We start from the raw sequence: 12695 nt of genomic DNA, 5'->3' as shown, positions 1-12695 counted from the left end.
ATAAAGAAATAACAGACCGTAGAACGCTGTGATTGACCAATCAGAATTGAGTATTCAACGAAGCCGTGTAATAAAATAAATATAAATTATGTATATATACCATCATAGGATTACATACATTAATAGGAACATAAAACATAGTATAATCCAGTGTGCCTCAACATACTATACTGTATACACATGTCAACCACCATGGTGTCATTGCATGGTAGCATCAGTGTGTATTTGAGTGTGAATGAGAGGCAAATTGTTAAACACTTGGATAAAAGCACTAACCATTTACACACAAAATCTTTAAATATAACTCTGTAATTCTGCATTAGTGTTCCAGCTTTATTTGTGTAAATACCTACACGCTTTAATGCACTTGGGGATTACAATCAGGCAGTTTAGTCATAAAATAGTAATTACAAAATACCATATCAATGATGTCTAAGCTTTACATTTGTCACTGAATAGAAAAAGACTAACAAAAATAAGATGCCATCAAATGTTGTATAAGAGTACATTTTTGTAGTAAAAGTAGTCTTATCGGTTTTTGTGTTGAAATGGAATGCAATGACGGTATCAGAAAAAGACTGAATGCAGCAGCCTTGATTCAAAGTGACTCCTCTTTAACAATCTGGGAGCTGTAGGCATCAAGGCATCAAGAGTCAACAGAGAATACGTGGTCCTTTTCAACACAAGGCACTGAGGAGTTTTACTCATTTTCAAGCAGGTCCTACTGATAAAACAAAACAAAAACACAATTCATATTTATGTGGCAACTGGAGACAACAGTTGAGGGAAGACACGGACCACAGATTCCCAGTCTTTGAACATTTACAACGGACTTGATGTATTTCATTTCATGACTTTAGAACACGCACCATTATGTGAGAGAAAAAAAAACTCAACACAGGTGTCATGTTCTTGGCACAGGGGAGAAGAGGTGGTTATACCGGCAGCATTTGCCAGATAAGAAAACAGGTCAGATGCTTGTTTGATTATCCCAGACAAACAGGCAGTGGATATTAGTTAATCATAGTTCAGCCTGTTTGACACACAGACAGTATCGGCAGCGGACTGCCGACAGTTAAAACTTTGGTATGACCACGAACACACAAGAGAAAAAAATGTCCAGCATTTGTAAATACTATACACATGAGCTCAATTGAAAGAAACACTGATAAAAATGTTCCAACGTGTGACTTTTCCGTCCGTTCTAAAGGCCAGTGGAATAAATAGGGCTGTTTTTGACAACAAAGTTATCGCTTGAGTCACCGGGCGATCACAGGATGCGCTATCAACTGCATTAGTGACGTATATTTTGGACCTCAGACCTTGGCAGGCCTTACTGGAGGAATGGCAACATCCTGCTTTGCCCTACAGCTAGTGTGCCACCTATAATGACTGCTCTTAAAAGGTCAACCATCTAGACAGGCTGGTTTGACATCCTCAAAAGCATTCAAGCCTCAGAGAAATGTTGTAAACAGTGGGGATAGTCTGAGAATGCAGTAACAGTCTAAAGTGTTTAGATCATCCCTCAGATCATTTTCAGGAGTGAAACAGTCTCTGGCCCGTCCACTGTGGGAACGACATATCTGTGCTGACCTGACAGCTCATGTTCTGAGAGGTCTCCTGTTCATGATGGTCCACTCTGGAAGTGTGTGTCTACAGGAGTTTTCTAGTGATGAAGTGTCTCTGTCTCATTGCAGTGGATTATCAAACACAGAGTCTGGTAGGACAGAGATCGTCAGCTTCTTTTCTGGCCAACTGTACTCCTTTGGTAACTTTGTCTATACAAAGAGAGAGAGGATATATATAAGGTAAACAGGCAGTTGAACAAACTGAAAATAAAAGTTAAAATACCAGGGTTTTTAAACTTACCTCCTCACGAGTGTTAAGTTCCTGTAAATCCCCCAGCATTTGCTCCACAAACTCCTCAGTCAACAGTATCTATACAGGGAGAGCAGAAGGTCAAATAAATGCGTCAAATATGAAATCGCCACACAGAAACCTTGAGTTTATGTGCGAGTCTGTGTGTGTATACCTGAAGCCAGGGGCCATGGGCTGCATATGGATGCTCTTCAGTAGCAAAAGCTCCTTCAACTCCCGTAGACACAAATGTAATGGCTGTGTCTCCATTGATACTTTTGTAAGTGAAGTGTCTCCCGTGGAGCAGCCGGCCCCTGTAAAAGATGAAATACAGAACAAAAAGGTGCGTGAGTGTGTGTGTGTGTGTTAACTGAAGATTTCTTTCCACGTGATGATTACTAGCAAGCTTTTCAAAAGGATAAAGTTATCATAGTGTCTGTGATGACTGAAGATAGCCAGTTCCCATCTGGATATTTACAAAAACATGTTATCACTTGAGGCGACAGTGTAACAGTCAGCATCTTAGAGAAGGTTTTCAAGAATTAATCTACTGAAGAAAAACAGTGCAAGGACATAAATGTTTCTTCTTCATTTGACTTGTGCCAATTTCCTTGAGTAACTGCAGACATTTGGAAACAGTGAAATATTTAGTAATAAATCAAGACAGATATAAAGTGTATATATAAAGTGATATTACACTAAAATACCCAATAAATTGGTTAGTAGTATATTTTCAACACAGACTATCTCTAATAGGGCAGAGACATCTCTTAACTTGGGTGAATGAAATGCTCACCTGTTTTCACGACCTTTTCGGAGATTAAAAGTGACATAGTTTGTAGGCAACATTTGATGTAATCACACCCCATGTCAGTATCCCATAATTGGTCCCTTTACACAGTGTTCTTGCTTTTAACTCCCAGCACATCTCTCTCCTTCTCTCACACACAAAGGTCTCTCTGTCAACTAACTTTGGTCTTTGTTCTTTTCCTTAGATAGACATTACATTAAGCAGGTTCGTCTCCGGTCTGTGCAGAGGAGCATTTATAAAAAATCCTACAGTTCCTATTGAACAGTAATTGCTTAGGTGGTATTTTGTCTGCGAAAAAACGCATTCCAAAAAAAGTCACATTCTGAATAAAAGGTGAAAACCAGATGGCTTCAATTTACCATTTCTTTTGTCACCATAGCATACAATGTAATAACTTTTTGTTGTGTCTGTATGCATGTTTTTTGTGTTTTCATAGCACACATTTTTAGCCTTATGTTCAAAAAATTCCTCATGTCTGTGAAACTTAAATGTGAGTTGGTTGGCATGGTGATAGCTAATGGAAAATAAAATGGCAACTTTATTAAAGAACTTGTGATCACTGAAAATCACAGTTGAAGTTGTAATTCAGCAAATCATGACCTTTGTGCTTCTAAAGCTACTTCCTGTCGTTTGACGTACTTCTCGATGCATGTCAAATGACAGGAAGTAGCTTTAGGAGGACGAAGGTCATGAGCAGTAAAGGGAGCCAGTCACTGTACATGAGCTGTGTTGACTCCAGTGGCTCAATTATGGTGTCAATGTACAGTAATAACCTTCGCTGACTTCTCTAGTTAGTCAAGGGTCAGGAGAGAGAAGTAAAAATTGCAAACCTATTTGCACAAAACATACCAGGCAAATACAGGGGACCACAGTCCTTTCTTTAAATTACAAGTGGCCAACAATGAATGCAAGACGGTCACTATAATTGAAAGTAGAAAGAGGAAAGTCGAGTTTGGGTCTGATTGCAGAAGCCAACTTTTTAACGTCTGGGAAACTGGTGTCATCTGATTTTGCTCTGGTGTTTTATAAAGACATTCTGCCACACCCATCCAACACCAGTGTTTGGACTATTTTCTTTTTTATCCGTCCGTCTAGGGGGGTATTTCAAAAGAGTAAATATCATGAGTGGGAGTAAAAAAGAGAGTGGTGCAGTACCGCAGGCAGAGGGGCAGCAGTGTGCCTGACTCTTGGTTGAATTTCAGATGGACGCTCTCCAACTGTCGTGTTCGGACCAACTCATGAGGAACAATGGCTGCTGAACTCTCACTCTCCAAACTGTCCTTCCGACTCCTAAGAAACAGACAAAGAAGAGAAAAGAAAGAGTGGAAAAAGGCAAAAAAAAAAGGGAAACATAAGGCAGGAAGTCAGGCAGGTATTGGCCTTTGTCTGTAAATGGAAATGTTAAGATTTCACAACTCCTTTCATGGAGCAGCTTCCACAGAAAAATGGCAACAAATTAGTGACGAGCCACCTTACTATGCTGGTAGCTAAGAAACAATGGTGATAACAGTTCCAATGTCAGTTGCGCTGTGAGTCATGGCACATGGCGGGGGGAGTTATCCTGTCCTGGAGCAACCCTTGAGCTGAGCTGAACCCATTTTGTGTTTTGGTGTGTGGGAGGAACACTCACTGAGGCCTCTCATGGCTCTGTCTCTGGCTGCTGATGGGTGGTAGTGCCGCCTTGCTGTTAAACTCCAGTCCTTTTCTCAGGGTCTCCCTGATCTGCTCTGTGTCTGTCAACACACAGACAAAGATCAGCATGGAATTATCCCATCATGCACCGCTGACAACATGAAGCCAGAACTCCTGCATGCAGAATGGTTAGGCATTCTTGGATCTGCTCTTTTCACTCCTTTGGGATTTGGCATACCTTTCTCTGAGAGCCTCCGTGGCTGTGATCCTATGCAGATGGATCGGCTGTCCTCCTCGTCCTCTGGCGGTCGACTCAGATCATCCCACACACACTTGGCGCTGACCCCACTCAGGTTAGAGCCCTCTGTCTCGATACCCTGGTCCACTCTGTCCTGCTTGGATGAGCAAGAAATATACGCAATCATCAACACTAGCTCACATGAAACTCACATAAGGTTAACATTTTCAGAAATGAGAAGACACTGCATAAAGATTTCTGGGCCAACAGGGGGCACTAAATACTGCCAGAGAGCAAAAATAATGTAGAAGTAGCAGTAAAATAACACCACATTCTCTATAAAGGGTTCTCTTTAAAATGCTTTGTATATGTGAGAGTCACTTTGCCGCTGATATACAGGACTAATCCTTGACCTGTATCATGCCAGTCCCAGTTAGCACTGCAAATTATAAATGGTTTACTTTGATCTATTTATATCTTTTTATATGGACAATCGGTTTCCTTTGGGTGACTTTCACATGAACTCATTATTTAATTCCCTTTACTGACCATCTATCCAATCAAAGGCTGCCGCAATAAACATCCTGCACAATACAATAGTGGATTGCGATGATGTTACACAATTAATTTATTGAAAATATAGCATGTAGCTAGCACAAGCAACTAGCAGCTGTGGAACATATGACTGCCCCTTATCTCACACACTATAAATACAATACAGTTCACTTTGCGGAGTGTGCAGAACTTCATAAAGCCTTACTTGTAGGTGTGGATCAATGTCAAAAATGGTCTCCCCTCTCCTCATGTCTGTGATTAGCCAGGGACCACCAGCTCTGTACACAGGACAATCATCAACATTAGTCCCAGACAGCATTAACCATTAACATTAATCAAGTTTAACAGAGAGTTAATAAATTAACAAGTAACTATCACAATGTATTTCTCAAACTGGACTCCATACATGTTGCTTTACTGGAGTAAAATAAAACCAGAGAATAATAACATAGCCCAATAGTGTCATTTTAAAATCTACAATATGGCTTCTCTATCATCTGGCCGAATCATGTACAGATGCACGGCTGTACTCACACTCTGACTCCACGCATCAGCTCCAGGATGCCTTGGCCGTTCCACTGTTGAGCCGCCTGTAGCTCCTCTGTACAAACACCAACAATCTACAGGGGACAGAGCAGAGCATGAAAGGGCGTGGTCTACAATCTGGTTACTTTCTGAATACTTCTTACTACTATTACAGCCTTTATTTACTTTCATAACTAATAAGAACTAAATCTCATTCATTGACGTCTGTTAGGTCAAATGCATCATGTTTGTAGAAAACACACTGTTACAAGTTCAGCATTCCTGTTGATATTTGGTACCATTACGTAATATTAACTAAATGCCACAAGTCAGCTGCATAATAATATTATCCATTTAACAATTCAGCTGATGTAACGTGATGCTAATTGGACACAGAGTCACTACAACATGCTGAAGACTGTTGATCTGCCAGCCTCCTGTTGCCATAGGATTAACGATGCACATACACTGAATGCACTCAATTCCTTAAACACTTAAAAAATGAGATGAGTGTACACACAATCTCTTGGACTCCAAATATCTATCATCATCCATCATACTGGACAACAAATCAGATTTTTTTTACTTGGATTACACAAATGTTTTCATTTCATGTATTAACTTTTAATATTTTAGTTTGGTATTTTGGCCAAATGTACTGTGTCCTGTATTATCATCACTGATTTTAAATTGCAGTCCATGCATGTCCAAATGGCTGTTATCGGCTTTCATTTAGTAGGTAAAAATATTCCAAAAGGGCTTGATGTGAAGGTATTTAAACTATGCGAATATCACATATTTGAACTCACCTGGAGAAAGCTCACTGAGCCAAATGGCGTTTGAACTGGATGCATCTGTGGGTCTTCTGTGAGCAGCATATGCTGGATACGAGATTCACTGTTGTCTAGTGGACTGTGCCACGATACATGGTCGCCACTACAAAATGTGTTTTCTGTAGAAGAGACAACAAAAGGGAGACATTATTTTTAAAGTCGGGCAAATTGTGCGGTTTTAAGTTGTCTAGAATACACACGTCATGAGTCATTAATCTGCAGAGTGCATTTGGGCCTGTACCTTCAGCCACCAGTGGGAAGCAGTCCTACTTTCCTACTTTTCATATCTGATGGTACAGAATTGCTGAAGGAAAGTTGCAGTAACAGGAAAAGAGGGGACACAGATCGGCGAGGGAATTTTAGTGAGTAAGTGTGAGAGAGAGAAATTGAGAACCAAATGTGGCAAGAAAAAGCAGGAATCTGTCTGCTTGGGAGGTAACATGCACCCAGTCCAGATTTGCTCCAGGAGAAAAGCGAGGGGGAAGACGGCCAGGAATCAGCATTCATTTAGCTCAGGAGCCCAGCCCACCCACGCGCAAATTGACCCCAGCTGGATAGCAGAGAAGGGCTGGGTGGTGAGGAGAGGGGAGCCTGGAGAGAATAGCCTTCTTCTCTTTCACAGCTTTTAAATGCCCCCTCCCCTCTCAACCACACTTTCTTGTGCACATTATAATACACAACTGAAGGATTTAAAGAACTTAGCAGCACAGTATATACCCTTTACACACAGAGTATACATTCACACACTACAACAACGGTCTTGTTTGCCATTCGTGAAAACAATCCTATTAAAACGGTGAAGGGAAAGAAAGGGGAAATTAGACTTCCTGTCAATACCCAGAGCTCCAACAAACACAAACAGCGTGTACTGAACCTAAGACTGCTGCCTCCTCTATTCTTGCATGTTTGAATGTATAACAGGAATTACAAGCAACCTTTACAAAGAACACATTCTTCACATTCACAAAGACGTGACAAGGAGGCATGCCAACTGCAGCCAAAAAGAGTTGGTCTATCAAAACCCGTGCAGATGAATCATTTACTAGACTATTAACAAAGTGTGACTAAATGAAAAATACAAACCATTACTCTTTGTCACACATTTTCCAGGTGAAGGATGAAGAATGCAGGAACTAACAATGTTTTTCATTACCTCTTAATCTCTCCGTCACTTTATTGATTAATCAATTAATCAGTTCCTTCTTAAAATGTCTAAAGTAACAGAAAATGACACTGCCATTTCCAGAGCCCAAATCTGAATAACAGCTGAGACTTTTAACTAAACTAAGAAAAGCATGCACCTTTTTACATAATAACACCAAATGTTTGGTGACTTTAATACCATAAATTAAATCTCAATAGTTCCCTTATCGCTGGAACACTTATTACAGTATGAAATCTCCTAATCCTTCACCATTATTGCTGCAAAACTATCCACAATTAAGTTGTTCAAACCAATTTATTATTTGTTTTACAATAGAGATGGGAGATTAAATGGCTTGTCATGACCTTGAGATGTTTTAATGTGTAGCTTACTCTATGCAAAGATGCAAAAAGTACAGCTTTGTTTCATTTGTTTTGTACCCCTCTAATCGCTGTGTTCTTACCTGACTGGAACACATAGCGAGCCAAGCCTTGCATGAGTTCAGCTGGCCAGGTTGGTGGTGCCGTCTCTCCCGTCTCTCTTTTGAGTCTAAAAGTGAGCTCAAAACCAAACCCACTGGGCCCGTCTGCCCCTGAGAATCTAAGGCACACACACACACACACAGTAAGAAACTGGGAAAACAAAACATCAGGAGCTGTACTTTTATTTATTTATTTATTATATGCATGGGGGTTGTGAAAATCACAATGCTTGACTTAGTCAGTAGGTGGGCTCCTGACATAAGCAAATATTTAGCATACTTAGAAAGGTTTGATCTGACGTACAGATTTCCCAGGTTTTTCAAAATGTGAAATGAATTAAATGAAAAAGAAACAGATGCAGAAAGCTCTTCATCTATCCCATCAAATATGTGTTTAAATTACACATACTCCCCCCACGCAACAGGAAGTCAAGTATTTACAATAGCAGTACTACTTACTCATGAACCCTATTATCCCCATAGAGGTCACTCAGTCCAAAGCTGACGTAGTGCCAATGCTCCTGGATGTCCTGAGCTGCACAGCCTGTACTCCTGTACATACTGATGTAGTCTAAGGGGTCAGGTCCTCCTAACCTGTGAGAAGCATAAAATGAACATCATCGGCCATGTCAGAAACTGTTCAATTGTCAGTGGACTGTGTTCAGTCTTAAGTAAGTACACCTATGTAAAGAAATTAGCTAACTGGGAGACAATAACTTGTATAAAACTACTGAGCTACATTTAAATTAAGCTAGTATAGTTTGGTACTGCACAGGGAATGAAATTAACACCTGCCACCTGCCAAATAACAGGGTAAATGTTGGCTGTGGCAGGTAAGGATTTCAGGTCACCTGCCACTCGGGATGTCACAATATCAGATTTTCACAACACAATTATTGTGGCCAATATAATTGATGATAATGGTATTATTCAGATATCTATAGAAAACTTGCCAAAAAAGAAAAGCTACCAGTCAAATTCTTCTTGGCAAATTAATTACAGTACACCCAAGTGTAGGGAGGTAGAGAGAGTTTGTAACCATAACTGTATATATTAAATGATTTTGGAGGCGTTGAATTATTTATACAATATTATCATAGTTATTGTCAATACCTATATATCGCGTCACCCTATCTACCACCATGGCAAATAGGACTTCCTTATATTAAGAAATATTATTTTTTAAAAGGCAATTCCTGAGTTAAAAATAGTCAGGGATTAGATTAAGGTTACATAATATATTCCATAATTCTAGTGTCTGATACCACTGACTCAGTGTTTACAAGTCCAAAGAGTTCTACATACATTTCAGGAGTGGCAGACAAATAAATTGAGTGGCTGGTAGAAATGTTCAGTGACCTGCCACAGTGGCAGGTGAGGAAAAAGGTTAATTTCAGACCCTGATACTGCATCTTCAAACTCCCCAAAGTGTACAGTTACGTACAGTATGGCTCTAATGTTAGTTGATGAGAGGTTATCTAAGCAGCTAAAGTAACATTAACTACGTGTAACGTCTAGTAGCCATAACTATCTGTGCAATATATCCTTGATGCAATATACACATCAAGTGCAACTTTGTTTACATTTTATTTATTACATCTACCCTACCTATTCTTCAAGTGCAATTACCTCTGTTTACATTACATTTATTTTTACATTTTATACTTCTAGTGTAACATTTCTGTTTATATTTATTTATTACATCTACTTTACCTATTTTATTTGCTTTATAACTATGTGTGTTTTACCTGTTATATGTTTTATCTGCCTCGTTTAGTCTTGTCAAGTATTTGTTTTAAAGCACTGACCAGAACTGGCAACCTTGAATCTCGTTGTATTTAATACAATGACAATAAAGCTTTCTATTCTATCAACTTGTTACACAAACATCTGAATAACTTCCATTAAAGTACACCATTTACCTTCTATCGCTCAAATAACTATTTAACCACAATAATGCAGAAACTTATGTAAAGACATTTAACTAACTGGGAGACAATAACTTGTATAAAACTACTGAGCTACATTTAAATGAAGCTAGTATAGTTTGGTACTGCATCTTCAACCTCTCCAGAGTTTACAGTTACGTACAGTTACGCACAGTTACGCACAGTTACGTACAGTTACGTACAGTATGGCTCTAATGTTGATGAGATGTTAGCTTAGCAGCTAAAGTAACGTTACCTACGTGTAACGTCTAGTAGCCATAACAACGTAAACTTGTCACACTGACTTTGGGGCTACAGGTTTGTCAGAGCAGCAACAACAAAACGGAGGTACCTACCAGTATTTCACAATGGCTGTGACTTGCAGCGGGTTGGCCTGCTCGGGGTAAAGTCGCCGGCATTCCCCGTAGATGGCCTGCAGTCCTGGGGGAAACAGCGGCACCAGTCCGGGGGCTGGAGCTCCGCTGGTAGGCCGGACCTCATCCATAACACGGACTCCAACTAATCTGCTTCTTCTAGTTAAATAAACAACGTCTATGCAGTTATCTGTTGCTATCTACCCCCGGTTCAACAAACACAAGACAACACTACAGCATAAAGGGTTCCCAGTGCTGATGTTGACTGTAAAGAGTGGAGGTTTAACCCGGACCGTTGTGTGTGCTACACTCAGCAGGACACGGCCTGTTGATCATCCTCTACACTAAACTAGTAACCATTGGTTGGATGGGGGTCGTGACGTCACTGACTGACGGCTACTACTGGCCAATGAAAAACGGGCTTTTAGGTTGGTGTGGATTTGTTGATGATTGTGATTGGCTGATACACTGTCAATCAAAGAAACAGTAAACAGATGGGATTTTAGGGTCAGGGCCTCAAAGTTTTTCAGGGACCAAATGCAAATGACGTACGTATGTATGGGCCAAATGGGTCTGTCATAGAAAAGCTCAACTAAGGAGTGTTTAAAGAAGTATTGATATTCTTTATAACATAAAATACTCCACTTAAGCCCTGCGTTTAAAGTACCTTTACTTGAGTAAAAGTTAGAGCAGAAGTAGGCCTATTATAAGCAAAACAAATTAAGTATTCATTATGCATAAAAAAGGCCCTTGTGAGAGTATACTATTATATATATCATAGACCTGCTATTGGATTGTAAATACTGATGCATTAACATGTAAGCATATTTTCTTTAATGTTGTAGTTGGTTGAGGTGGAGCTAAATTTGTTAATGATTGTGATTGGCTGATACACTGTCAATCAAAGAAACAGTAGGCAGATGTGATTTTTAGGGTCAGGGCCTCACAAGTTTTTCAGGGGCCAAATTGCAAATGACGTATGTATGTATGGGCCAAATGAGTCTTTGATAGAAAAGCTCAACTAAGGAGTGTTTAAAGAAGTATTAGATAGATAGATAGATAGATAGATAGTAACTTTATTGATCCCGAGGGAGATTCAAGTTTCCAGCATCACAGTTCCATAGTGCAAAACATTAGCCGTTAGTAAAAAGGCAGGAAAAAAGTTAGTAGTGCAAAGTAAAAAAAAATATACCAGATATAAAAATATAAGGAGATGAAGAAAACTGTTAAAACTGAATATAGTGCAGGGTAACAGTTGTGATACATGACTATTAAAAAAAGTGAATATAGTGCAGAAGAGACTGTTAAAAATTAATATAGTGCATTATTATCTGTCCTGCAGACCGTCCTCTTTTGTCCCCCCCTCCCTAGAGAGGTGTTGTACAGTTTGATGGCTCGGGGGACAAAGGATTTTCTGAGTCTGTCTGTGGAGCACTTGAGCAGCAGCCTGCCGCTAAACCAGCTCCTCTGTTTGGTGATGACGGCGTGCAGAGGATGGCTGGCGTTGTCCAGTATGGCCACCAGTCTGTTGAGTGTTCTTTCCTCTGCCAACGTCACCAGAGAGTCGAGTTCCACGCAGACCACAGAGCCAACCGCCTGATCAGCTTGTCCAGCCTCAAGGTGTCCCTCTTAGTTGATATTCTTTATAACGTAAAATACTCCACTTAAGCCCTGCGTTTAAAGTACTTTTACTTGAGTAAAAGAGCAGAGGTAGGCTTATTATATGCAAAAAAAATTAAGTATGCATTATGCATAAAAAAGGCCCTTGTGAGAGTATACTATTATATATATCATAGACCTGCTATTGGATTGTAAATACTGATGCATTAACAATGTAAGCATATTTTCTTTAATGTTGTAGTTGGTTGAGGTGGATCTAATTGTAACTACCTTATTAGGTTGTTTAATCTATGCATCATATTTTATGATCTGATCCAATACAATTTAAAATTTCCTTCTGAAATGCAGTGACCTGGGTCCAGACCTTTCATTCCGCCCACTCCAAGTTCAAGTTGACCGAAACAGAGTTGACAATTCTGTCTTATATCAGGCAAGTGAGGTAGATCTAAGTGGACTAAAACTAAATGGAAATGCTCACATAAAGCACAAGCACCTCAAGAACTTAAGTCAAGTGCTTGCGTAAATGTACTTGCACTTGTGATCCTTGTGCTGTAAGTGTGTTAGAAAGTGTTTCATGTCTGCCGCAGGCTCACCTGTAATGTTTAGAGACAACTAGGTATAGGTGAGCTCAATCTGCACATGATCAGCGCTCCTATAGAAGAGGAGGAAGAACATTTCTCTTTTTACCGTGCTAACA

The 12695-nt window shown here is 39.8% G+C and overlaps 1 protein-coding gene across 1 annotated transcript; it reads right to left on the bottom strand.

Moving 5' to 3' along the window:
• Positions 1-315: 315 nt before the first annotated feature.
• On the bottom strand, positions 316-10727 carry sufu (suppressor of fused homolog (Drosophila)). Its single transcript, XM_074645757.1, has 12 exons — positions 10361-10727; positions 8536-8670; positions 8059-8195; positions 6428-6570; positions 5628-5713; positions 5299-5371; positions 4539-4695; positions 4299-4401; positions 3824-3958; positions 2033-2171; positions 1870-1938; positions 316-1778 (listed from the first exon to the last, which is right to left on the bottom strand). The coding sequence occupies exons 1-12, from the start codon at positions 10507-10509 to the stop codon at positions 1689-1691; spliced, it is 1416 nt and encodes a 471-aa protein (XP_074501858.1). The 5' UTR covers positions 10510-10727; the 3' UTR covers positions 316-1688.
• Between the last annotated feature and the right edge of the window lie 1968 nt (positions 10728-12695).

Source organism: Sebastes fasciatus, chromosome 9 (assembly GCF_043250625.1).
Source record: "Sebastes fasciatus isolate fSebFas1 chromosome 9, fSebFas1.pri, whole genome shotgun sequence".
In the NCBI taxonomy this organism is placed as follows: Eukaryota; Metazoa; Chordata; class Actinopteri; order Perciformes; family Sebastidae; genus Sebastes; species Sebastes fasciatus.
Note: the sequence above shows the minus strand (reverse complement) of the source record. Positions and strands in the feature narration are given on the sequence as shown.